A 26648-nucleotide genomic window follows, 5' to 3' on the forward strand; every position below is an offset into this window, starting at 1 on the left:
ATGCCCAGGCACCTCCGAATTCCCAGCTGGGCTCTTCAGTCCATTAGTAGCCGGCCCCATCCCCCTTCACACTGCCCCTGCCCCCGCAGGTCGGCTCCGCCCTGCTGATCACTGGAGGGCTCTCCAGCCGGGGAGGGGCCCAGGCACCCGGCTCCAGCCCAGTGGGGGCAGAGTGGGGCGAGGGTGGGGAGTCCGTATCCATCCGGCACACATCACCAGGGCATCGCAGCACCCATAGGCCCATCGCCCATCAGTGTGACGTGCTGCCCAGCCCTAGCTGCAGGACTGGGTCCATGGCGATGGGGCAGCGCGGGAGTTTGCCAAGGCAGGTCCATGGCCTGACCAAGCTCCTCCAGAGCTCTGGCTGTCCCCTCTCTCCTCCCCAGCCCCGCTGCCCCGCATTATGTGGGGCATGCTGCCCAGGCAGGGAACAGCCCCGTGTCCCCGCCCCTCCCCATGCAGCCTGGGCACGGTTCCATGGCTCGCTCTGGTTTATTGCTCTGGCGGCTGCCAGTCTCTGAGAACAGGAATCAGGAGACGGCGTGGGGGGTGCAGTGCCCTGGGAGGGGCCCCAGAGCCCAGCTCAGCCGGCGGGATGGACCGTCCTGCACCAGGTGCCCCCCAGTCCAGTCCAGGTCCATCGAGGCAGCACTGCCTCCTGGGGGGGGACACATGGACAGAGCCCGGTGCCCCTCCCTTTCCAAGGGCAGGGTGGCTCAGAGTCCTGGGCTGGGACCCCTGGGGGGGGGCACCCACCCTTGGTGCCTTCATCACCCCCCCATCGTTGAGATGCTGGCGCCACCTGGGGGCTCCATGCTGTTGGTGCCATCGTGTCCCATGAGCCATGGGTTCAAGTCCAGGCGACAGCTCGTACCTTGTGCTGGGGCGAGTGCCCGGGGGGTGTCCCTGGGCGCCCTGGCGGGGGTCACAGCAGCTGCTTGTTGCGCTTGGGGATGATCTTCCGGACCGTCCTGCGCTCCGAGATGTTGCGTTTGACCTTCACGCCGGCAGGCGGTGGGTCCAGGTTGAGCGAGGGGCTGGAGTGTGACTTGATGAGGCCGAGCCCCTCGTCAGCCGAGTCGGAGCCCCCGAGCCGTGCCTCCCACTGCTCCAGCTCCTCGGAGCCCCCGCACAGCCGCGCCTCCAGCAGCTTCACGTAGGTCTCATAGCGGCGCTTCTGCAAGGGCGAGCGCAGCGTGAGCCCTGGCTGCAGCCAGCTCTGGGGGGCAACACGCCAGGCAGGGGAACAGCCACACAGCATGGCGGGGGTGGGGCATGGGTCCCCAGCCTGGGGTGCCCTGAGATCTTCCCTTTAGTGCTAGTCCCTTCCCCAGCAGCACAGTGCCCCCTGCTGAGCCCCCACCTCACCCCCTTCCACCCAGCACCTCCTGTTGAGCCTGCCCCCCCGCAGCCCGGTGCCCCCTGCTGAGGCCCCACCCCACGCCCTGCTGAGCTCCTGCCCTTCCCCCAGCAGCATAGCGCCCCCTGCTGAGCCCCCACCCTGCCCCCTGAAGCCCAGTGCCCCCTGCTGAGCCCCCACTCTGCCCCCTGCTGAGCCGCCCACTCCACACCCTGCAGCACAGCACCCCCCTGCTGAGCCCCCGCCCACTGCTCCCCTCAGCACAGCACCCTGGTCGAGCCCCCTGGCTCTGAGCTGTCCCTACTGAGGACACTATAAGGTGGATAGAAAGTTGGCTAGATCGTCTGGCTCAAAGGGGAGTGATCAATGGCTCCATGTCTAGTTGGCAGCCGGTATCAAGTGGAGTGCCCCAAGGGTTGGTCCTGGGGCCGGCTTTGTTCAATATCTTCATTAATGATCTGGAGGATGGGGTGGATTGCACCCTCAGCAAGTTTGCAGATGACACTAAACTGGCAGGAGTGGTAGATACGCTGGAGGGCAGGGATAGGATACAGAGGGACCTAGACAAATTGGAGGATTGGGCCAAAAGAAATCTGATGAAGTTCAACAAGGACAAGTGCAGAGTCCTGCACTTAGGACGGAAGAACCCAATGCACAGCTACAGACTAGGGACCGAATGGCTAGGCAGCAGTTCTGCAGAAAAGGACCTAGGGGTGACAGTGGATGAGAAGCTGGATATGAGTCAGCAGTGTGCCCTTGTTGCCAAGAAGGCCAATGGCATTTTGGGCTGTATAAGTAGGGGCATTGCCAGCAGATCGAGGGACGTGATCGTTCCCTTCTATTCGACACTGGTGAGGCCTCATCTGGAGTACTGTGTCCAGTTTTGGGCCCCACACTACAAGAAGGATGTGGAAAAATTGGAAAGTGTCCAGCGAAGGGCAACAAAAATGATTAGGGGACTGGAGCACATGACTTATGAGGAGAGGCTGAGGGAACTGGGATTGTTTAGTCTGCAGAAGAGAAGAATGAGGGGGGATTTGATAGCTGTTTTCAACTACCTGAAAGGGGGTTCCATAGAGGATGGATCTAGGCTGGTCTCAGTGGTAGCAGATGACAGAACAAGGAGTAATGGTCTCAAGTTGCAGTGAGGAAGGTTTAGGTTGGATATTAGGAAAAACTTTTTCAGGAGGAGGGTGGTGAAGCACTGGAATGCGTTACCTAGGGAGGTGGTGGAATCTCCTTCCTTAGAGGTTTTTAAGGTCAGGCTTGACAAAGCCCTGGCTGGGATGATTTAATTGGGGACTGGTCCTGCTTTGAGCAGGAGGTTGGACTAGATGACCTCCGAAGGTCCCTTCCAACCCTGATATTCTGTGATTCTATGACACAGCGACCTCCGTGCCCGCCCCCAGGGCGGTGCCCACCTCATAGAGCAGATACTCCTTCTTGAGCCGATACTCCTCCAGGTCGCGACCCCGGCCCCGCTTGTCGGGCAGGTTCCGCTGGTGCTCGCCCAGCTCGTCCGAGAACTTGTCCATCCACCCCTCGTGGGCCTGGTGCTGCTCCTCCTGCCGGGACACGGGCTCAGTCAAGGGGTCCCCCACACACGCCAGGAACCCTCCACGGGAACCACAGCCACTGAGACGGAGGGGATGGCCACGACAAGCAGCCAATCGATGGGGCACGGGGCCGCCATGGGCTGAGCCGGGAAGCTGATCCAGCCACCACCTATGGTGCTCTGATGGGCCCACAAATCCACGAAGGGGCAGAGCCCATGGGAGGCACTTGGGGGGGGGCACCAGGGGGCAAAACTGAGCCAAGGAAGATGCCCCTGTCAGTGAGCCCCTCAGGCTGGGGAGAAAACCCCCAGAGGGCCTGGGGTCCCATGGCTGGGAGTCGCTGAGGGGCCTGGGGGTCCCGTTGCTGGGGAATCGGTGAGGGACCCTGGGGGTCCCATCATTGGAGGATCCTGTGGCTGGCAGTCGCTGAGGGTTCTGCAGGTCCTTTCACTGGGGAATCGCTGAGGGCCCTGGGGGTCCCATGGCTGGCAGTCGCTGATGGGTCTGGGGGTCCCATCACTGGGGGGTCCCGTGGCTGGGAGTCGCAGAGGGGCCCTGGGGGTCCCGTGGCTGGCAGTTGCAGAGGGGCCCTGGGGGTCCCGTGGCTGGGGGGTCCCATGGCTGGCAGTCACTGAGTGCCCTGGGGGTCCCGTGGCTGCAGTCGCTGAGGGCTCTGGGGGTCCTTTCACTGGGGAATCGCTGACGGTCCTGGGGGTCCCATGGCTGGCAGTCGCTGATGGGTCTGGGGGTCCCATCACTGGGGGGTCCCGTGGCAGGGAGTCGCTGAGGGCCCTGGGGTCCCGTCACTGGGGGTTCCATGGCTGGCAGTTGCTGGGGGTCTGGGGGTCCCGTGGCTGGGGGTCCCGTGGCTGGCAGTCGCGGAGGAACCCTGGGGGTCCCGTCACTGGGGCATCCCATGGCTGGCAGTCGCTGGGGGCCTGGGAGTCCCGTGGCTGGGGGTCCCATGGCTGGCAGTCGTGGAGGGGCCTGGGGGTCCCGTGGCTGCAGTCACTGGGGGCCTGGGGGTCCCGTGGCCGGGGATTCTGTGGCTGGCAGTCGCTGGGGGCCTGGGGGTCCCGTCACTGTGGAATCACTGAGGGCCCTGGGGGTCCCTTCACTGGGGGATCCCGTGGCTAGCAGTCGCTGAGGGCTCTGGGGGTCCTTTCACTGGGGAATCGCTGAGGGACCCTGGGGGTCCTGTGGCTGGGAGTTCCTGAGGGGCCTGGGGGATCCTGTGGCTGGCAGTCGCTGAGGGCTCTGGGAGTCCTTTCACTGGGGAAACTCTGGGGGTCCCATGGCTGGTAGTCACTGGGGGCCTGGGGCGCCTGTCGCTGGGGGTCCCGTGGCTGTCAGTCGCGGAGGGGCCCTGGGGGTCCCGTCACTGGCAGTCGCTGGGGCAGCCCTGCCCCATGCCCATGGGTGATGGCACTGGGGAGCTCACCAGGGAGCTGCGGCTCTGTGCTGTGGGCAGGATGGGCCGGATGAACTTGCGCTGGGAGCCCACAGCCGCCGGGAAGGGCGGAGATGAGAACATGGCGGCCACCAGGTTGATGCGGGAGATCCAGGAGCTCATCTCCTCGGCGCTTCTGGGGAGGAGAGAGGGAGAGACTGGGGTGTGGGTTCTGGGAGGAGGCCACGCCCTGGGGCCTGAGCGGGAGCAGAGACTCTCAGGGGTGAAGGCTCCAACTGGCTGCCCCTGGCTGGGTCCCAGTCTGTGGTCAGCTCCCAGGGCAGATGCAGTGGGGGCTGCGGGTCGGGAGTGAGGGGAATGGGCAGAGCTCCCACTAGGAAGGCAGAGCCATGTAACATGCAGTGCCCCAGGGGTGGCATGGGCAGCAGGCCCCAGGACAGGGGGGACTGAGGTAAAGGAGCAGGGAGAGTGTGCCTCAGGGTGTGGGGAAGCGGGGGCAGCATGTCCAGGACAGGGTGGGGGGCAGTGTGCTCAGGACGGGGTGGGGGGGCAGTGTGCCCTGGCCAGGGAAGAAGGGCAGGGCGGGGGGGCATCGTGCCCAGGGCGGGGCAGGGGGCAGCTTCCCCAGGGCAGGGGGATGGGGCTGCATGCCCAGGATGGGGGCAGTGTACTCAGGTGGGGAGGGCAGCGTGCCCTGACCCAGGGGAGAAGGGCAGGGCGGGGGGCATCATGCCCAGGGCGGGGAAGAGGGCAGCATCCCCTGGGCGGGGGGATGGGGCCACATGCCCGGGACGGGGACAGTGTACCCAGGGCGGGAGGTCCCATGCCCGGGGGGGCACTCACAGCGCCTGGAAGAGGAAGACGCGCCAGTCGGCCGTCTGGAGGCGGAAGACATGTGGCCGCTTGTTGTACTTGGAGGCTTTCTCAGCTAGTGCATGGTGCACCCCGATCGGCTCCTCCATGCCTGGCACGTCAACCCGGGTCTCATCCTGTGAGGGAGGGGCACACGGAGCATGAGCCAAGAGGCGGGAGCAGACTTCCCTGCCCGGAGCCCTAGCCCCCGCCTGGCACAGCCTGTCTGCCCCCACTGCCTGCCCCTTGTGCCCCCATGCCAGGGACCCTCTCCCAGGGCGGCTCCTGCTCCGTGGGTTGGGCCAGGGGCGCTGGGCCTGGCTGGTGTCTGCTGGGGGCTCCCACTGGCCATCAGGGAGACACGAATCTGAGCCACAAAGAGCCCCCAAAGCCACATTAGATATGGTATCCCCCAGCCACGGGATGGGGCTGGGGATTAGACCCTTAAGGGCTGCTCTCCCCACGCCTCCAGCCCCACGGCGCTGCCCACCGCCCCCCACACCCCAGCCCCAAAGCAGGACCCCAGCATTACCTTGAGGAAGTAGAGCACCATCCCCTTGAGCACCGTGTAGAAGGTTTTCCAGCCTCGCTTCCCCCAGGGAGCTGGAAGGGCAAAGGTCATGCAGGGTGAGACCCCAGCCCCTCCCGCCCCAGGGAGGGTGAGACCTCCACCCGCCCCAGCCCGTGATGGGTGTCACCCCCCAATGCTGGTTTCCCGGGGTGACAAGCGTCTCACACACACACACACACACACACACACACACACACACACACACGCTGGTTGCTGGGGCGAGAGGCAACACCCCTCCCCCCTGCGCTGGTTGCCAGGTGATGGGTGTCACCGTCCCGTGCTGGTTGCTGGGGCGACAGGCATCACCCCGCCCCACTGCGCTGGTGGTGTCACTCCTGCCCCCATGCTGATTGCCAGGCAACGGATGTCACTCCCCCCATGCTGGTTGCCAGGCAATGGGTGTCACTGCTCCGCCCCCTGCTGGTTGCCGGGGAGACGGATGACACTCACTCTTCTTGCCATCGGCTTCAGCGTGCACCTTGCGGGCGAGCTGCCCCTCCTTGTATGTGGTGGCCTTGGCGTCCTGGGTCAGCGTCAGGAAGGGGTTACTTTTCTTCCGGCTGGACGGGGTGCTGGGCGGCCGGGGTGTCAGGGCACTGACCAGCTCCTCCTCGTCCCTGCAGGGGGAGCCACGGCGCCCGGCATTACAGGTTGGGCTGGCAAGGTGCCCCCCCCGGGGTCAGAATGGAACAGGCCGGGGTTTGTGTCCCCCCCCCTCGACTCCCCACGGTCAGAATGGAACAGGTTGTGGCTCCCCCCCATCAGAATGGAACATGCCATTGACCAGCGGGTAGAATGGGGGCTGGACCAGGCTGTGTGGCTCCCGGGAGGGACCATTGCAGGCAGCGGGGGCAGTGGGAGGCTGGCGGGGCCCCGGGTACTCACATGGCCCACTCCAGCTTCTCGTTGCGGATGGAGTAATACAGGGCCTGCCAGGAGAGCAACAGGGCGTCAGAGCGGCCACGCCCCCGTGAGAGCCCCGCCCCCTGCCTGGGGCAGGCCGCACGCTGCCCCCTAGCAGCCACAGAGCCGGGGGTCCCTGCCTCCCTCCGGCGCTACCCTGGGCAGGGCTCTTCCTTCCGCAGCCAGGCTCTGCAGGGACAGCCCTCGCCAGGACTGCTGGGCACCCCCATCGGAGGGGGTGTCACCCTCGCTGCAATCACCGCGACCTCCCGGCCGTTCCCTGGGCGTCTCCCCAAGGGCATGGCAGGAATGGGCCTGGGCTCCGAGATTAGCCAGGTTCCTCCCCCCTACACAGGGCCACGCGGAGCCCTGTCACCCTCCCCACCCCATGCAGCACTGAGACACGGGGGGCAGGGTGCCAGGGATAGGTAGAGATAGCTAGAGCGGGTGTATGTGGATAGATAGATAGATTAGATAGAGGGGGTCGATGGGGATAGCTAGCTAGAGGGGGTCGATGAGAGTAGATAGCTAGATAGATTAGATAGAGGGGGTCGATAGGGATAGATAGCTGGATAGCTAGCTAGAGGGGATCGATGGGGATAGCTAGATAGATTAGATAGAGGGGGTCGATAGGGATAGATAGCTGGATAGCTAGCTAGAGGGGATCGATGGGGATAGCTAGATAGATTAGATAGAGGGGGTCGATAGGGATAGATAGCTGGATAGCTAGCTAGAGGGGATCGATGGGGATAGCTAGATAGATTAGATAGAGGGGGTCGATGGGTATAGATAGCTGGAGGGGGTCGATGAGGGTAGATAGCTGGATAGCTAGCTAGAGGGGATCGATGGGGATAGCTAGATAGATTAGATAGAGGGGGTCGATGGGTATAGATAGCTGGAGGGGATCGATGGGGATGGATAGATAGATTAGATAGAGGGGGTCGATGGGGATAGATAGATAGACAGATAGATAGAGGGAGTGTGTAGGGTAGATAGATACGGGGGTGGATGGACAGATTTGCGGCAGGATGGACAGACAGACAGGTGTCCGGATGGAGGGTGCAGTGGGGGGACACACGGCTGGGTAGGTACTGGGGCCCGCCAGGCCCTCAGCTGGCACGCAGGCCAGAGGCTCTTGTCGCCCGGCCGAGGGGTTTAGTACCTTGAGCTGATCTTTGGGGAAGTTCTGCCCGTCCCTCATACCATCAAGGTTGGTTACAAACTCCTGGCAGGTCATGCTGCGGCCGATGTTCTGCAGCCACAAGGGGGCGACGGTGCGACGCACACGGGGTGGGAGAAACGCGGATCACAGTGAGAACAGGGCTGGGTTTGTGCCCGTGTGGCACTTCGTGCTGCCCAGCGCACATGGCTCCCACACACGTCCTCCCCACCCCAGGCCAGGGCCAGCACCAGGGCCAGGGGCACTGACCCCACACAGCCTGGATAATGGAGCCAAATGATCCTTCTAGCACTCAGAGCCTGCTGCTCCCAAAGCCCTGGAGGGGAGCTGCGCCGGGGCTATGACACACTGTTACATGGTGCTACATCCAGCCAGCAGAGGGCAGCTGTGCCTTGTCTGGCCTCCTGTAGTGCTGGCCAGGGCCACAAACACAGGCTGACGTGGGGCGCCCACGGTTCCATCCTGCCGGCTGACAACTCAGCTGGGGGGTGGACCCTGCACCCCTCTCACTGCTAGCCTGCCAGTGACAACATGGCTATCCCAGTGACGGGCAGCCTCCCCTTAAATCACTCCTTGCCCCTAAGAGTACAAAGCGAGGGGCGGGTGGCAGGAAGGAGCAGAACCCAGGAGTCCGGGGGCCAGGTCTGTGCTGGAGCCTGCTTGGGCACATCCCTCCACGCCCGTGTTTCTGCACACAGGCACTCCCCTGTTCACACACATGCTCCATCTTGGGCAAACAACCTGTGTGGATTCACATGCGTGCACACCCAGGACCTTGTGCCCACACTCACACAGCATTTTGCCCTGGAGCTGCAGCATGGAGCCATGATGCATCTGGGCGGGGGCTGCTGTTCTCAGGGGTGACCTTCCCCCTGCCCCAGGTGAATCACGGGCACAGCTCCTCCTGGGTACGAGGCCTGGGGTCCCGCACAGAACAGCTGCCGGGGCACAGCTGGGCACGGTCAGGCACCAGGGGTGACTCCCAGAGCAGCAGGAGAAGGGGAGTTTGCAGGACCAGTCGCTGCACTGCCCAACTCCCCAGATCAGCCAAAGGCTAATGGGACCCTTGAGCAGGGCTGGGATTAGAGTGGGTGTCCCTGGGGCACCCACAGTGTGACCAGGGACAGCTAGGTGAGGGCCAAGGAGACCCACCCAGTAAAGTGAAATGCCAGGCAAAACCAGTGGGCAGCCCCAGCTCCAAGGATTTCCCTCCCCCGTGACATGGGCATACTCTAGCATGCACAAACCCATGAGCACACGCCTGGGCAGGGCCCCAGACGGCTGGGCACACGAGTATGTGTGAGATCACGGAGCCTGTGTCCACGCATGTGCGCGCTAACTGGAGGCCTGTCCCACCCCGGACTGAGCCTGCCGATTTGCTAACAAGCTTTTTAGCCTTGCCTTTTCATGCAATAGGTTCCCTTAGAGACTGTGGCGCTGGTGAAAAGGGCCAGATGGACGGACTATCCCTTCCCCCCGCTGCTGAATCCCAGAACATGCACAGCCACCTGACCCCAGGCCTCACCCCGCCCTTCGAGGCGGAGCTCTGTCTCCATAGCCTAGGACCTCGTGAGCCCTCCCTGCTGGAGATGGGCTGAGCCCCCCATCTCATTGCACACTTGCACCAAAGCACTCACCGATGGGAACCACCGGGGGGAGAGCACGTCCTGCTACCAACCCCATTCCCCCTCTGTGCCCAGCTGCACGAAACAGCCCAGCTCTGGACACCGCCCTGGCATGGCCAGTCGGGCCACACTCTGGGCTTGGTTGGTGAGATCCCCATTGAACCCCCCCACCCCTCCGTGCCCCTGGGCTTACCTGCCCGTGCAGGTCCGTATTGAGCAGCATGACGGCGCAGGTCAAGGTGTGCACAGCATCTAGGGGCAGAGAGGGAGCATGTTTGGCATGGAGCCGGCCTGGGGGTCCATGGCAGGAGAGATCTGCAGAGCCCACTGTGTGTGGACAGCAGGGGTCTCACACCCCTCCAGGGCACAGATCGCCCCACCCGGCACCTCTCCCAGGCAGGCACTGTGGCAACCTCCTGGTAAGCGATCCCAGCTCTCAGTGGCACAGCTCCTCCCCCGCCATCTACTGAGTGCTGGGGTGGAGGTAGGGCGGGGCAATCATGGGCATTTGTGTGGGGGCAGTGGGGAATCCCAAAACGCCTTCATCCCGGGGCTCCGAAGTAAAACCTGGGCATCCCAGCCAAACTCCAGCTCCATTCATCCCCACCACCCCTAACCCTAACCCTCACCCGCCCTCGCAGCTTCCTGTGGCGCGACACTCTTCACTTCCTGTCTTAAACTGGCCTGCAGCCTTGTGGTACCATTAAACAGCTGCCTGGTTCCAGCCCAGAGGTGGCAGGTGCCGTGACCACTCTGAATGGCCCGGGAGCTGGGCGGGTTCATGGCTGCCAGGCGCTGGCCCGGGTGCATTGCCGCTCTTTAGAAGCATGGTGGTCCTGCCTCTCAAGCACCCTGTAGAGGAGGGATGGGAATCACTGCCTCCTAGTGTGGGTGGGGAAACTGAGGCACAGAGCAGCACCGGTCCCATGGGGAGTGAGTGACAGTGTCAGGTCCAGGATGCGTCAGACCCTAGGGTGCCTGTGAGCCGGGGCGGGGATGTGGGGGGCCCGAGGAGCTCACCTGCCGAGGGGAAGGCATCGGGGTTGCTGAGGTGGTAGCGCTTAGAGAAGTGTCTGAGGATCCGCTCCCGCTCCTGCGTCTCCCCAGTCAGCACGAAGGCCTTGAGGAAGGACCTGCCCGGCACACAGGAGACACCACCCGGGGAGACTTGCAGCTGGCACCTGGACTGGCTGGATCCTCTCCTCTCCCCACCCTGCGCATGCCGCTCGTCTGCTGCCACTGCAGCCCCAGGTATGTTTGTACAGCCCCTGGCCCCCTGTGGCCCCAGGCCCGTGCAACAGGGACTCTGCCCCCCCGGACCCAGAGATGTGTAGCCTGGGGGCTTTCTCTGCCTGGGGCTGATCAGCTGTTTGCTCCAATCCCCGCCCCGCCTCCCCACGTCTGCCCTATTTAGCTTGTCAGCTCTTTGGGGTGGGAACTGTCCAGTACGCTGTGTGTCCAGGGCCTGGCACCACGGGGCCCTCTCTGGCTGGCCTTAGGTCTGGTCGTCAGCAGCATGTTCCGATGCTGAGATGAGGAATTAATAGCGCTGCCCTGAGCGTCCCCTCCCTCTGCCCCCCTCCCTGCAGGCTTTCGTCCCACGCTGCTCCCCTGGGAAACGCTCTGGACGGGTCTGCGGTGCCCTTACCTGAGGGCCCGGTCCAGAGTCTGCCCGCTGAACTGGAAGAAGGCGAGGTACTCCTCCGCCACCTGCCGGCTGAACTCGTTGCTGGGAACCAACACATGCAGATCAGAGCAGCGCAGAGCTGAGCTCCGGGCTACTCCAGCCCCAGCCTCTCCCAGCAGGGGGCGCTGTGGGGGCGGGGCAGGGCACTGGCTGTGGGGGAAGCTCCCAGCTACTCCAGCCCCAGCCTTGGGCACTGTGGGGAGTGGGGCAGGGCGCTGGCTATGGGGGGAGCTCCTGGCTACTCCAGCCCTCCCAGTAGGGGGCACTCCAGAACACCATCCATCTTGCCCGAAATGTCACTTAAGTCCTTACTTCTTCCTGAGGTAGGAGGCCACCTGCGACCTCTTGAAGCCGTCCAGGTGGTAAAGCCTTGCTGCCAGCCGCTGAGCTGCCCCCTGGTCCCCGGAGGCCCCGTTGGCAAGGAGGGCCCCGTCGGGCTGCAACACTTCCGGGTCTCCTGGCTTCTCCCCTGCGTCCTCCTCCTTGGGACACCTGAGGGGGCGGACGGGGGTGTCAGCAGCAAGGGGGGGCCCCTCCCATCACTGCCCTCCCCATGGCTGAGTCCAGCCCTCTCCTGCAGCAGCCTGCTGTGAGGGGAGGCACTGGCTGCGAGGCCCAGCTCTGCCCCCCTGCTGGGCAGTGTAAGTGGCGCGTGGGGCCTTGTGATCTGCCCCTCGGCGCTCAGACACGGGTCTGTGGTAAGTGAGGTTAAGAGTCCTACTACTGCTGCTGCTGCCTCTGAGCTCTCTTTGTTAGCTCATGGGGCCAAGGCCGCGGTTTGGAAGCTGGGTTCTCATCCTGCTTCCCCATTAGGGGTGAGCAAATCCTATATCAGCTCATGTGTGCATCAAAGAGCCGTCAGGGAGTAGGGCTGGGAGGAGCGCACACCTGCAGTCTGTGAAAGGAAGGCTGGTCAAGTGGTTAGCCTGAAACCTGGGTTCAATTCCCCATGTGACCTTACTTAGACCCAGATCCTCCATGTTAGGCTCCTAATTCCCCTTGGCAATCAGGAGCCTAAATATCTCTGAGGATCTGGGCCTCAGGCCCCACTAGGGTTGCCAACTTTCTAATTGCACAAAATCAAACACAAAACACAAAAAAGAGGCTTACAAGAAGTGGAAGATTGGACAAATGACCAGGGATGAGTATATAAATATTGCTCGGGCATGCAGGAGTGAAATCAGGAAGGCTAAATCACACCTGGAGTTGCAGCTAGCAAGAGATGTTAAGAGTAACAAGAAGGGTTTCTTCAGGTATGTTGGCAATAAGAAGAAAGTCAAGGAAAGTGTGGGCCCCTTACTGAATGAGGGAGGCAACCTAGTGACAGAGGATGTGGAAAAAGCTAATGTACTCAATGCTTTTTTTGCCTCTGTCTTCACTAACAAGCTCAGCTCCCAGACTGCTGCGCTGGGCAGCACAGCATGGGGAGGAGGTGACCAGCCCTCTGTGGAGAATGAAGTGGTTCAGGACTATATAGGAAAGCTGGACGACCACAAGTCCATGGGGCCGGATGTGCTGCATCCGAGAATGCTAAAGAAGTTGGTGGATGTGATTGCAGAGCCATTGGCCATTATCTTTGAAAACTCATGGTGATCGGGGGAGGTCCCAGATGACTGGAAAAAGGCTTATGTAGTGCCCATCTTTAAGAAAGGGAAGAAGGAGGATCCTGGGAACTACAGGCCGGTCAGCCTCACCTCAGTCCCTGGAAAAATCATGGAGCAGGTCCTCAAGGAATCAATTCTGAAGCACTTAGAGGAGAGGAAAGTGATCAGAAACAGTCAGCATGGATTCTCCAAGGGCAAGTCATGCCTGACTAATCTAATTACCTTCTATGACGAGATAACTGGCTCTGTGGATGAGGGGAAAGCAGTGGACATGTTGTTCCTTGACTTTAGCAAAGCTTTTGACACGGTCTCCCACAGTATTCTTGCCAGCAAGTTAAAGAAGTATGGGCTGGATGAACGCACTATAAGGTGGTAGAAAGCTGGCTAGATTGTCGGGCTCAACGGGTAGTGATCAATGGCTCCATGTCTAGTTGGCAGCCGGTATCAAGTGGAGTGCCCCAGGGGTCGCTCCTGGGGCCGGTTTTGTTCAATATCTTCATTAATGATCTGGAGGACGGCGTGGATTGCACCCTCAGCAAGTTTGCGGATGACACTAAACTGGGAGGAGTGGTAGATACGCTGGAGGGTAGGGATAGGATACAGAGGGACCTAGACAAATTGGAGGATTGGGCCAAAAGAGATCTGATGAGGTTCAACAAGGACAAGTGCAGAGTCCTGCACTTAGGACAGAAGAATCCCATGCACCGCTACAGACTAGGGATCGAATGGCTTGGCAGCAATTCTGCAGAGAAGGACCTAGGGGTGACAGTGGACGAGAAGCTGGATATGAGTCAGCAGTGTGCCCTTGTTGCCAAGAAGGCCAGTGGCATTTTGGGGTGTATAAGTAGGGGCATTGCCAGCAGATCGAGGGATGTGATCGTTCCCCTCTATTCGACATTGGTGAGGCCTCATCTGGAGTACTGTGTCCAGTTTTGGGCTCCACACTACAAGAAGGATGTGGAGAAATTGGAGAGAGTCCAGCGAAGGGCAACAAAAATGATTAGGGGTCTGGAACACATGACTTATGAGGAGAGGCTGAGGGAACTGGGATTGTTCAGTCTACGGAAGAGAAGAATGAGGGGGGATTGGATAACTGCTTTTAAGTACCTGAAAGGTGGATCTAGACTATTGCCGGTGATAGCAGATGACAGGACAAGGAGTAATGGTCTCAAGTTGCAGTGGGGGAGATTTAGGTTGGATATTAGGAAAAACTTTTTCACGAGGAGGGTGGTGAAGCACTGGAATGCGTTACCTAGGGAGGTGGTGGAATCCCCTTCCTTAGAAGTTTTTAAGGTCAGGCTTGACAAAGCCCTGGCTGGGATGATTTAGTTGGGATTGGTCCTGCTCTGGGCAGGGGGTTGGACTAGATGACCTCCTGAGGTCCCTTCCAACTCTGATATTCTATGATGCTATGAAACACCCCTGCCCCGAAGCCCTGCCCCCACTCACTCCATCCCTCCTCCCTCCGTCAGTCGCTCTCCCTGACCCTCACTCACTTTCACCGGGCTGGGGCATGGGAGTTGGGGTGCGGGCTCTAGGCTGGGGGTGCAGGCTTCGGGTGGGGCCAGAAATGAGGGGTTCAGGGTAAAGGTGAGGGCTCTGGCTGGGGGTGCGGGCTCTGGGTGAGGCTGGGGAGGAGGGGTTTGGGGTGGAGGAGGGGACTCAGGCCTGGGGCAGGGACAGTGGCGGATTAATGATTTTGCTGCCCCTAGGCCCTGAAATAATTGGTGCCCCCCCCGCCCCGCCCCAGCTCACCTCCGCTCCGCCTCCACCCCTGAGCGCGCCACCGGGTCCTGCTTCTCCCCGCTCCCTGCCAGGGCTTATGCGGGAAACAGGTTTGCGAAGGGGGGGAAGGCGGCGCACTCAGGAGCAAAGGTGGGGCCGGGGCGGGGATCTGGGGAAGGGGACCAATAGGGGCAGGGAGGGGGTGGGGAATGGGGGCGGGGAAGGGGTGGAGTTGGGGTGGGGCCGGGGGCGCAAACCGGCGCCGGGGGAAGCAGCCTCTGGCTGCTATTATAAATTTGCCGCCCCTGCAAATTTGCCAGCCTAGGCGTTAATAAGCCGCTGGGCAGGGGGTTCGGGTGTTGGGGGGCGTGGGCTCCGGAGGCAGTTTGGGTGGAGGAGGGGACTCCGGGCTGGGCTGGGGGTTCGGGGTGCAGGTCCTGGAGGCACTTACCGCGGCTCCCAGAAAGCGGCCGCCAGGTCCCTGCAGTGCAGCCCTAGGCGCATGGGCAGCAGGGAGGCTCCGCTTGCTGCCCTTGTGCCCGCAGGCACCGCCCCTGCAGCCCTGGAGCCCTTTTTAAAATTTGGCGTCACATTAGCTAGCCTCCAGGCATCTGGTACAGAAGCTGATTTAAATGATAGGTCACAGACCACAGTTAGTAGTTCTGCAATTTCACATCTGAGTTCCTTCCGAACTCTTGGGTGATACCATCTGGTCCTGGTGACCTACTCATGTTTAATTTATCAATTTGTTCCAAAACCTCTTCTAATGATACCTCCATCTGGGACAGTTCCTCGGATCTGTCACCTAAAAGGAATGGCTCAGGTTTGGGAATCTCCCTCACATCCTCAGCTGTGAAGACCGATGCAAAGAATTCATTTAGTTTCTCTGCAATGGCCTTGTCATCCTTGAGTGCTCCTTTAGTGTCTCGATCGTCCAGTGGCCGCACTGGTTGTTCAGCAGCTTCCTGCTTCTGATGGACTTTAAAAAAAACCTGCTATTACTTTTTGAGTCTTTGGCTAACAGAGAGAGCTGTCTTGCATCCACCCTCAGGGCCCTAGCCTGGCTTTGTGCTCAGCCCTGGTGTTCTGCCTTGTGCTGCCCTGAGGAGGAATTCACAGCGATGTCACCTGGCGTTAATCTCCCCTCTCCACCCAGCTCAGCTTGTGAGCCAAGCAAAACTGGGGGGGGCGGGGGGGGCGGAGAGGAAGGGTGTGACTGGGGGCAGGGGACAAAGTCCTGCCTGGGAGAATAATCTTAACAGCAGCAAAGCCCCTTCCCCTGGCGCCCTTCTGAACCAGCACCATGCAGTTACATCCTGGGGTGTAACCAGGGATTAGAGCAGCAGCCAACAGGGAGCTGGCACCGGCTGGGGTGGATATCCCAGAGAGAAAGAGAAAGCAAAGCTGCTTGGGTCACCGGCCTGCTGCGCTGACTCAGGGATCTGGCTGACTGGTTTGGACATTAACCCTTGCAGCGCATGCGTAGGGCTGCTGGGGGCGCTCTGTGCCCTGCTGGATCCGGTGGGAGCTCTTGGCATCGAAGGGAGGAGATGCGGGCTACCCACTTTGCCAGGATGCATGGGCATCCCCCACAGCCTGGGCTAAACCCACATGGCCCGCAGCTGGGTTCTTGGGCCGGAAGGCCCCAGGACACTGCATGGGGGCCAGCTGTGGGGCGGGGGCTGGACCCTCTTGAGGGAACGTGGGGGTGAAGAGGCGGGCAAATGGCTCGGAGCAGGGGAGGGGTTGAGTGTGGGGGGGTTGTCAGCAGCTAGATCAGCAGCGTGGCTGGGGGCTGCGTTTGGGGTGATGGCCAGAGGCAGGCTGGTGAGGGAGAAGAGGCAGCCCAGCCCTGGGGTGGGAGCATGGCAACCCTCCGCACCATGCTCTCTATGCCCCACCTCCAAGGTGCACCAGCTCCAAAGGGTTAACAGCCTGGGGCCGCAGGGCTGGGCAATGCACTGGGCAACACACCGGGCTCTGGGGAGGAGCATGGCCCCACAGGCAGGGGGCAGCAGCACTGCTGGGAAAGGGCTGGGTGCTGCCCCGCTTCACAGCTCTACTTGCCCCTCGGCCTGGCCTGGTGGGCCGGGCTCCCCAAACACCATCCAGCCCGGGGGGGGTCATGGGACCGGCTCCCCTCCTGGCATTCCCAGAACTCTGCACAGCACTCGGGATGGGTCCTGTGCACCATAGCGCAGGGCCTGTCAGCTCTCAGGGCGGGGACCGTCTCTGCTCTGGGTCTGTTCAGCGCCTGGCGCCATGGGGGCCTGGCCTGTGACCAGGGCTGCTAGGCACTACCTAATACACCTAATAATGTACAGTGCCAGGTGCCACGGGGGACCTGGCCTGGGCAGTGCCGTAATACACCTAATAAGTCACCTACAGTGCTTAGCACCATAGGGGTGTGGCCTGGGGCTTAGACACCTGGGCACTACCGTAATACACCTAATAAATCACATGTGTGGGGCTGCTAGGCACTATCAACATACACCTAATAAATCAGATACAGTCCTTGCTCTATGGGGGCCTGGCCCTTGACTGAGGTGCCTAGGTGCTACCATAATATACCTAGTAAATAAGAACAATAACCTCACTGGTGCCAGGGGCAAGGTGCTGAGCATGATGCCAGCCCAGTGAGTGACCTGTCCGTACCAGTCTGGCTGGTGGCTGACAGCCCCCCAGCTGAGGGGATTTGCGCTACAGACAGTGATGCTGTGGCTGGAGCGTGGGGGCTGGCTGGGTGCCCTGCAGCACCCTACGAAGTCAATGCTTGAGGCTGGAGTCAGTGAGGCATCGTCTAGCAAAGCCTACAGGGTCAATGTCTCCTGGGAGCCCACAGCTCAGATTCACTGCCCTGGAAGGGCTTGGCCAGGACAGCCTGCACCCGCCCACAGCCCAGCCCAGCAGGGACCAGCAGCCAGTCCGGAGGTTGCATCAGGCTGGTCAGATGTGAGGGTGAGACAGAGCCAGGGAGAGAGAAAGGGCAGCAGAAGGTGGGAGAAAGCAGAGAGCTGGTCATAGTGAGAGGCAGCAGGGCTGGAGCCCAGAGGCCCCGGGGATGGGCACCTCATTAGAGAAAGACAGATGCATTGGATAGCTAGTAACATAGAATCATAGAATATCAGGGTTGGAAGGGACCTCAGGAGGTCATCTAGTCCAACCTCCTGCTCAAAGCAGGACCAATCCCCAATTTTTGCCCCAGATCTCTAAATAGCCTTCTCAAGGATTGAACTCACAACCCTGGGTTTAGCAGGCCAATGCTCAAACCACTGAGCTATCCCTCCCCCATGTGATAGCTAGATCAAGGGGGGCGGGGTCTGGGGATGGCTGGATAGACAGATGGATGGACGGATGGGTAGCAAGTTCCATTAGCTCTCAGCTATCTCTACCCTCTTGGAGCGCTCACCAAATGGCTGCCAGCTCTCATCTCAGCCCTCACAGTGCAAAGCTCAGCTCAGCCCCGGCGCCTAACCACAGCCGGAGGATGTCGTGGCTGCCAGAGCCCCACAACCTCCCGCCTGGTTCCCCGTGGCCGGACTCGCGAGCTGGCTTACCCCGAGGTGGGCTCCGGCCTGCCCTCCTCCTCCAGCACAGGCTCATCTCCAGGTGCGGGGGATAGTTCCTCCATCTCCTGCCCCTGTGCCGCGCCGTCCGGCTTCCCCTCCGCTGCGTCAAGCGTCTCAGCCGGAGACTCAGCCTCAGTGACTTCCCCTCGCGGGCAGGAAGTGCTCTGGGATGCCTTCGCCACCAGGCAGGGGGGAGCCGGGCTGCCACAGCCAGGGGCTGGCAGCCCCAAATCCACCTCCTGGCACTGAGCAGGTTCCACGGTGTGCTGCTGGGAGACCTGGGGGCTCCAGCTGCCTCCGCCCGCAGGGGGACTCGGGGGCCGGAGCTTGCAGGGGCTGGGGTGGTCCCAGTCTTCCTCGTGCAGCAGGGCCGATATCACAGAGGTGCCGGAAGCTGAAAACAGCAAGCCGCCCTCAGGTGGGTCCAGAGCACCACTGAGACCTGCGGGAAGAGTCCAGTTACCAATGGTCCCAGCACAGCCCCTGCACCCCCACTACTGTGGCCCCAGCCAGCCTCCCGCCCGCCATACGGGGCCAGACCCCTCCTGCCGTGGCCCCAGCCAGCCTCCTTCCCGCGATACGGAGACAGACCCCCCCCCCCGGCGTAGCCACAGCCAGTCTCCCGCCTGCGAAATGGGCCAGACCCCCAGCTGGCGTGGCCCCAGCCAGCCTCCTGCTTGCGATACGGGCCAGACCCCCAGCTGCCGTGACCCCAGCCATCCTCCTGCCTGAGATATGGGGCCAGACCCCCAGCTGCCGTGACCCCAGCCATCCTCCCGCCTGAGATACGGGGCCAGACCCCCAGCTGCCGTGACCCCAGCCATCCTCCCGACTGCGATACAGGGCCAAATCCCAAGCGGGTGTGGCACCATGCAGGAGGGTATGGGTCCAGCCGGGGAGCAGTGGCTAGGCCAGAAGGGTCAGATCAGGCTGCAGGGATCCAGCCCCCGCCTCTCCGCTAGCCCAACCCCAGCCATGGAGCTGTCAGGGCAGGGAGCAGCCAGGGGCTGGGCTCACGGAGCCACAGACCCCGCAGCTACATCCCTGCAACTCCAGCCAGCTGAGCCCATGCCAGCCCTGCCCGGAGACCCTCGGATTGGCTGCTTTCCCCTCAGTACTGACTCCTCCACAAGAGCAGCCAATAGAAATCTGGCAAAGCTCTTCCCCCCCCCCGGCCCCAGGAGCTGACACCATTCTCACATAAGGGCAGGGGGCAGCTAAAGAGCCCTGCAGCACCTCCCCCAAGGTGGGGGGGGGCAGAACAGATGAGGTGGGGTCAGGACAGAGGGGAAGTAGGGAGGCAGGCAGGCAGATGTGATGTCCCTTTCTTTTCCGTAGAATATGACAGACCCCCCGCTTTAAGCACGGCACACAGGCCTGGCCCGACTGGCTCAGACCCATGGCCCACCCAGCCTACTGTTGTCTGGGACAGGGGCTGCACCAGCTGCTGCAGAGAGGCACAGGAACCAGCAGCAGCAGGTGGGGTACAGTCTGCCCCCCACATTCGGTCTCACAGCCAGCCCCCCACCCCCTGTAGGCCAGGTAGGAGCCATCGCAGAACAGCTGGGTTTCACCCGTGAGTCAGCTGGCTCGTCCCCGAATGGTCCCAGGACTCACCCGACTCCACGCTGCACAGGAGAACCGGGGGGCGGCAGACGGCTCCATCTGCCAGCTGGTCAGGGGGGCGGGCCGGGGCCTGGAGAACAAGGAAAGACGCATTAGAAGATCTGCAGGAGCCCAAGAACTGCCGGGAACAGAGCAGGGGCCAGGGAGTTAGCTGGTAAGGCCGGGTGGGGCTTCTCTGATCCAGCCTGGCCTCCTGCACAACACAGGTGGACAATCCAGCCCAGGGCACAAAGATTTTAGAAAGAGAAGCCCAAGCTCCATTGGAAAACACTGTGGGGGGATCCACCCCATCCCCACGCCTACTTAACCCTCCTCCTCGGGAACGACGTGCACTGGGCCTTCCTGGCCCCGACCATGGCTGGCACCAGCAAAACTTCCACAATAACCGACTCTGAAATCACCGACCCAGAGGGGAAGTTTCTGCCAGGCCCTGCTAATGAGTGGCTGGCTCACGCCCTGACACAGGAGGGTTTATAACATGACTGAAGGTAACCAAGCCTGATTTGCTGCTGAGCCTCTTTTGTTTGTGATCTCTTGTGGCAGGGAATTCCACAGGTTAACTAGGCACTGTGTGTGTTTTTCATTCGCTGCCTTTAACACTCATTGATTGTCTCCTGGCAGGGGCATTACGCAATAGGGCAGGTCCTGCTGTTCTCCCCATCTCTCTCTCACTCTATTTTACAGCCCTCTGCCATCTCCCTCCTTCTTCTCCTCTCTAAAGCAACAGCCCAGCCCTTGCCCGTCTCTGTTTCTGCTCTGTACTCTTTGGCGACAGGCTGACCTCACCCCAGCTGACCCACAGGGCTGGATGGGAGCTGAGCAGAAATCGCAGTATCCTGGTATTTCGACATCGGTTTTGCTCCTGAATTGGGACGGAAGGCCAAAATGCTGACGTTTTTTGCAGAATGAAAAGGTCAGAAAAGTGTCAATTTGGAAATGCTGAAACATTTCGGGTCAGTTCAACATTCAGCCACACCTGTCTATGGAGCCACGGTGCCTCATGGGAGTTATAGTTCTGGTACCTCTTGTTCAATTGTGCTGGATGGGGGGGGCTCCCTGGCTGGACTACATCGCCCAGCATGCACCTGCACTCATATGATTCCCATGAGACAGCATGCGGTTCAGTCAGAGGTGAAACCATGATGAATCATAGGAGATGTAGTTCATCCAGGGAGCCTGGCACATAGGGGAAAATGGAACATACAATGGGGGCCTGGTCTGTGACTGGGGCGCCTAAGCACTACCATAATACCTCTAATAGCAATAGAAAAGTACAGCGCCTAGCATAGAGGGGTGCTGGTCTGTGACTGGGGCCCCGAAGGGTAATGGTAATACAAACATGACCAGTCCTGGTGGGAGTGGTGAGAACCAGCTCTGAGGAACGCCTCCCCCCCAGCAATCCTGGGCCAGTAGCAGCTCGGGGGATGTGTCTGGTTTTGACACCCTCGGGTTTTACCCAGCAGCATCCCTGTAGACTGACAGACGCTGGGCAGCATCATCCAGAGCAGCTCAGTGCCCGCTGCTCCTCTTGGTTGAGAACCAGGCCCCTGAACCAAGCGACCCCATCACTCCAGCCTCAGCACCCCAACCTGGTCATCCCCCTCCCCCGGTCACTGCAATGGCAGGAAAGCCAACACTGGAGCTACCCCAAGCTCCTCCTGGTGCTGCTCCTGGGAAATATTCCAGAAATGTGTCACCCTGCCCCCCGACACCCCCCTGCCCCGGCAGGATGGCTGACACCCCACCCCCACGGCAAAGCCTGATGCACGAGGCCGGCTGCCTCATCCCCAGCCCCACGCTGGAGACTGGCCAGACGCCAAGCCACCGGCTGCAAACAATCCACAGGAAGGTACATGCTGAGCAGTGCCCTGTTGGAGCCAGGCTCCAGCCACGCCAGGCCACCTTTAAACTTAGAGCCCTGGCCAGAGGGCTTGCGGAGGGGCAGGGCATCCCGGCCCTTGGGGAGGGCCGAGCACACAGCCCGACAGGCACAGCGATCTGGGCCCTCCATGGAGCTGAGGTCAGAATTCAGCCCAGGCAAGCCGCACGTCAGGGGCTGCCCCACGGTGCCGGTGCTGAGGGGCTGGCCCAAACCCCATTCCCTGGCCCGGTTTCCCCTTGCACTGGTTTGACACACTAAACAGGCCTTAGGGTGGGTGTAAATGGCCCCCTCGGGCTCCCGCCTCTGTAGGGGCCTCCCCAGCTGGTGTGGAGCCCTGCCCCTAGGGCCATAGGGGGCGGATCAGGGTCATGGCTGGGGCACCCTGCGCTGTGGCTATTCCCTGCCCCCCAGGGCCAATAGGGGGTGGGTCGGGGGCATGGCCAGAGCACCCTGTGCTGTAGCTGTTCTCTGCCCCCCAGGGCCCATAAGGGGCGGATCAGGGGTGTGACTGGGGGGCACTGCACTGTGGCTGTTCTCTGCCCCCTAGGGCCTATAGGGGGTGGATGGGGGCATGGCCAGTGTGGCCTGCACTGTGGCTATTCTCTGCTCCCCAGGGCTCATGGGGTGGATTGGGGATATGGCCAAGGCACCTGCACTGTATCTGTTCTTGAGCCCCAGGATCCCAAGGGGGGCAGATCGGGGGGGGGGGGGGGGGCACTGCACTGAGGCTGTTCTCTACCCCGAGGGCTCACTGGATGCTATGAAAAACAGATCATGAGTTGGAGCAGCCTGGAGGTTTCTCTAACCGACCCCAGGGGCTGGGCAGGTCCCTGCATGGCCCCAGAACCTGCGGGTTACAGTGACCGAGAAGCTGGATATGAGTCAGCAGTGGGCCCTTGCTGCCAAGAAGGCCACCGGCACACTGGGCTGCATTCGTGGGGGCATTGCCAGCAGATCGAGGGACGGGATCGTTCCTCTCTATTCGGCCCTGGCGAGGCCTCATCTGGAGTGCGGCGTCCAGCTTTGGGCCCCCTGCTACAGAAGGGACGTGGACAAATTGGAGAGAGTCCAGCGGAGGGCAACGGAAATGATCAGGGGCTGGGGCACATGGCTGGCGAGGAGAGGCGGAGGGACCTGGGCTTGTCTAGTCTGCAGAAGAGAAGGGGGTGGGGGTGGGTGACAGCAGCCTTCACCCTACCCCCCGCCCTGCATGTGGCCGAGCAGAGCCCAGGCCCCCGGCCCCAGGGAGGAGCTGGGTGGCAGCAGCACGGCAGCCCGTTTGATTGGTCCTGCAGAACCCAGCAGGAAGGTGCCTGCTCCAGAGCACCCCCTGCTGGCACCTTCTCTATTCACCATTTACCTGTACATGGCCACAGAATGCCCCTGTAATGTGGCAAAGAAAGCCACTGACAGGAAGGGAGGTAAGGGGGCGTGGGCTGAAGTGGTCTGCCCTCCACGTTACTCATACCGAGCTCTCATCTAGCATCTCCCAGCAGTTGATCTCCAAGGAGGTCAGCGGCATCAGCTTCACTTCACAAGTGGGGAACTGAGGCACAGCGAGGGGCCATAAAAGTTATGCAGCAGCAGAGCTGGGGCTCCCAAGTCCCAGGTAGTACTCTGTTCACTAGGCCACGCTGCTTTCCACCTTCTCAGCAGGGACATTACTCCAGCCTGCCTCCCTTGCATGCTGGTGAGCCTGTGTGCACCCGAGGGAGTTTGGACCCACGGTGTAGTTTTACACCCCGTGTATATCCCCATTCCCCAGAGCCCGTCCTCTCTCTTCCACCAATGTCAATCAGGAGTCACTCCACAGAAAGCAAGGGAGTGACACCAGTGCAAGCGAGAGGGGATGCAGCCCCCAATGCATCCACACCCCACAGCAGCACCGCAGTGTCTGCATGGATGCTGCCGTTCACACCCCTCATGAGCACGAGTGTGAGGGCAATGCCATGGTCTGGTCTGTGAACACAATCGTGGAAGATGCACGAGCGAATCCATGTGCAAAGTGGCTGCTCCTATCCCAGGGGCCAGGCCCTGGGGCTGGTCCCAGAACATGCTTTGACTGCGCTGGCTCCTGTCCAGGGTGCCCTGGAGCACTGCATCTTGGGACATGTAGTTCCCACGGGCCACGCCTCCAAATTACTGAAGCTGTCTACACCCAAGCTGCGACTGCAGCATGCTGCCTACGCCAAGGGGAGGGCTTTTCCCACCGCTGGAGGTAATTCACCTCCCACCAGACCCCGGCAGCCTGGTTTGCGAGGCTTATGCAGAGCAGGGAAGAATAATTCCCTCTGGCAACGTTCCCCGGCCAGGGCTATGCAGCAGGTCGATGGGCTGGGCTGGTGGGGGTCAATACTGCAGCTCAGTACGGACCCAGGCGGGCACAGCCAGTGCCCCTTCGTGCCCCCCATCTCACAGCTCCGCAGTGCCGGGAGTGGCCGGGCAGGCCAAGGGCGCTTTCTCCAAACTGAGATCACTCAGTGTGGCCTGAGCGGGCGGGGTAAAGGGGGAGACATGGGCCATCCTTCCGCTAAGCCCCTCCCTCCAGCCTGGCCACCAGAGACGGTCCCCCCAAGGCTGGCCTCCAGAAGGAAGTTGACAAAAGGCGAATGGGCTGCTCGCTGCTTACCTCCAGGTCCTCGGCCATCGAGCGGGACCCGTCGATGTCCCGTTCCGTGATCACCAAGGGGGCCCAGGTGCTGCAGTGCATCGTGTAGGCGGGGACATCGCACGGCACCTCATCCTCAGCTCCCGGTTCATCCGCCTCGGCCAATGGGCACCAGAGCACTTCCTCCCGCTGGCTGCCCGACACCGGCTCGTCCTGGGGAGCCCTGTAGGTCTCATCGCTGGAACCAGCGTGATACCCCTCGGCGGTGCTCCACAAGGCAGGGCCGTCAGAGGGGCTGGGCCCTGTGGGGCACGGGCTCTCCTGGAAGAGTGGGTTGTTGTAGAAGAGGCACTGTTCTTCCTCCTCCTCCCCCTCCTCCTCCTCAGATGACAAACTCTCCTCCTCCTGCCTCCCCGGCCCGGCCTCTTGCCCATCATCGCTGTCACTGGCTCCGGTGGCTCTTTCGTCCAGCGGCTCCCAGGAGATGGGCAAGCCCTGTGCAGTTGGGGCGCAGCTCTGTGCATCCTCGGGGCCCCGGGACCAGCTGCTTAGCTCAGCGACAGGCTCTTCTTGCTTCTCCAGCTCCCCTTGCAGGTCCAGCACACACAGCTGAGCTTGGAGGATCCCAGCCCAGAACAGTGCTTGGGCAGCGTCATTCTTCTCCTCGTCCTGGGCATTCAGGTTCTCTGCTGGAGGGGGCGGAGATTCCACAGCGGGGATCTCTGAACCAAGTGCATTCCCCACGGCTCCCGGCGTCCCTCCACCGCCAAGGCCAGCAAATTCTTCCAGAGATGTCTCGCGGTCCCCGGCAACGACTTCCAAGGAGCAGCTGCCAGCACTGTGGCCCTCCGGGCCCTCAGGGCACTGGGCGTATAAGGCACTGCTCAGGTCTGTGTAATTATCAGAGAACACAATTGCATCTTGAATCCTAAAGAGGCTTTCTCCAGGCCTACAGTCTGAAGCTTCTGCGGCATAAGGAGCCAGGAGGTCCACGGGCTCCGTGTGGCTGGAAGGGCCGGCCGCATCCATGTCACCATCCACCAGGAACCACGCACTGGGGTTCCTGATATGCCTGCCTTTGCTTTGAAAGGTTCAGTTAAGCCAAGGTGGGCTCTTCTCCCATCTTGTTTGCTAAGCGGTGAGCAGCCGGCTCTCTAGAGAGGCTCCCCATGGCACTCGGGTCTACCCTGGAGCAGAGGAGGGCAAGCAAACAAAACCACAAGTTAACGTTCAACGAAATGGGCTGGAAATGGGCACGTTAGACAACCCCAGGAAAGGACAACGCAAGCCACTGGGGGCGAGAGACGCTGCAACCTGGATCAGGAATTACCAGCAATACCGAAAGTAGGGAAATCCATCTGGAGGTCACAGGGTTTGTACAGTACAAACGGTGGTGACGATTTATTTATCACACCAGGCGCCCAGACACATGGGGGCACAGCAGACAAACGGGGGCAGAACAGAGAGGTTTTTTCTGTTTGGTTAGCAGTGTCTGCTGATGTCAAGGGCTGCGTGGGAAATTCATTTTTAAAGGAAGCAGTTCAATTCTTAGCTGAGCCACTGGCCTGGGTGACCTTGGATAGGTCACAGCCCCACCTCATGCCTCAGTTTCCCCCTCTGGACATTGATACTGAGCTCTTTGGAATCCAATGAGGAAAAGAGCTAGGAATTGGCGGCACTCAGAGTGTAGGCTAGTGAGTGGGGCACACGCTTGGAAGACTTGAGTTCTAATCCCAGCTCTGCAACTGACTCTCTGGGTGACCATGGCCCTGCTCTGTGCCTCAGTTTCCCCATCTGTAAAATGGGGATAATGACAACGGCCTGAGTTGAAGTGCTCAGACGAGGAGTGTTATCTGTCATGCTTCTGGCACCCACAGTGTGCTTGGTGCTGTACCACACAGGGAGAAAGGACCACCCCTAAGAGTGTAGAAGCTACATACAAATGTGCAGTAACTTGGAGGGGAAATGCCTGGCATCTGGGCTAAGGATGGAGATCACCCTGGTTCAGGACTGCACAAAGCCTAGATGCTACTTAGCAGGACTTGAGTCCCGCCAATTTTGGTTTAAAAATTGTCAGTGATGGAGAATCCACCATGACCCTGGGTAAAGTGTTCCCATGGTTAATTACTCTCACCATTAAAAATTTACACCTTATTTCCAGTCTGTATTTGTCTAGCTTCAACTTCCAACCCTTGCATCACGTTACATCTTCCTCTGCTAGACTGAAGAGCCCAGTATTAAATATTTGTTCCCTGATAGACAGTGATCAAGTCCCCTTAACTTTCTTTGTTAAGCTAAATGGATGGAGCTCCTTGGGTCTCTCCCTCTCAGGCAGGTTTTCTAATCCTTTAATCATTCTCATGGCTCTTCTCTGACCCCTCTCCAATTTATCAACATCCTTCCTGAATTGGGGACACCAGAACTGGACACAGGATCCCAGCAGCAGTCACATGAGGCCGAAATACAGAGGGAAAATAAGTGCTCTGCTC

At 60.8% G+C, this 26648-nt stretch overlaps 1 protein-coding gene across 7 annotated transcripts in view; it reads right to left on the reverse strand.

Moving 5' to 3' along the window:
• Positions 1–473: 473 nt before the first annotated feature.
• PSD4 (pleckstrin and Sec7 domain containing 4) overlaps positions 474–26648 on the reverse strand; it is a 37596-nt gene continuing 11421 nt past the window's right edge. For 5 of the 7 annotated variants that reach the window (XM_037886363.2, XM_037886364.2, XM_043536376.1 and 2 more), the window contains exons 2-16: positions 24181–25346; positions 19661–19739; positions 18032–18485; positions 11458–11637; positions 11107–11187; positions 10479–10591; positions 9652–9710; positions 7816–7905; positions 6636–6679; positions 6201–6367; positions 5712–5782; positions 5171–5316; positions 4358–4502; positions 2782–2925; positions 474–1177 (exon numbers count right to left, since the gene is read on the reverse strand). In XM_037886363.2, the coding sequence (XP_037742291.1) occupies positions 926–1177; positions 2782–2925; positions 4358–4502; positions 5171–5316; positions 5712–5782; positions 6201–6367; positions 6636–6679; positions 7816–7905; positions 9652–9710; positions 10479–10591; positions 11107–11187; positions 11458–11637; positions 18032–18485; positions 19661–19739; positions 24181–25188 (3033 nt within the window). In that variant the 5' untranslated portion in view covers positions 25189–25346 and the 3' untranslated portion in view covers positions 474–925. The remainder of the gene's footprint in view (positions 1178–2781; positions 2926–4357; positions 4503–5170; positions 5317–5711; positions 5783–6200; positions 6368–6635; positions 6680–7815; positions 7906–9651; positions 9711–10478; positions 10592–11106; positions 11188–11457; positions 11638–18031; positions 18486–19660; positions 19740–24180; positions 25347–26648) is intronic. The other 2 variants (XM_037886368.2, XM_043536378.1) reach the window with 2 other exon arrangements.

Source organism: Chelonia mydas, chromosome 26, assembly GCF_015237465.2.
Source record: "Chelonia mydas isolate rCheMyd1 chromosome 26, rCheMyd1.pri.v2, whole genome shotgun sequence".
Classification (NCBI taxonomy): Eukaryota; Metazoa; Chordata; order Testudines; family Cheloniidae; genus Chelonia; species Chelonia mydas.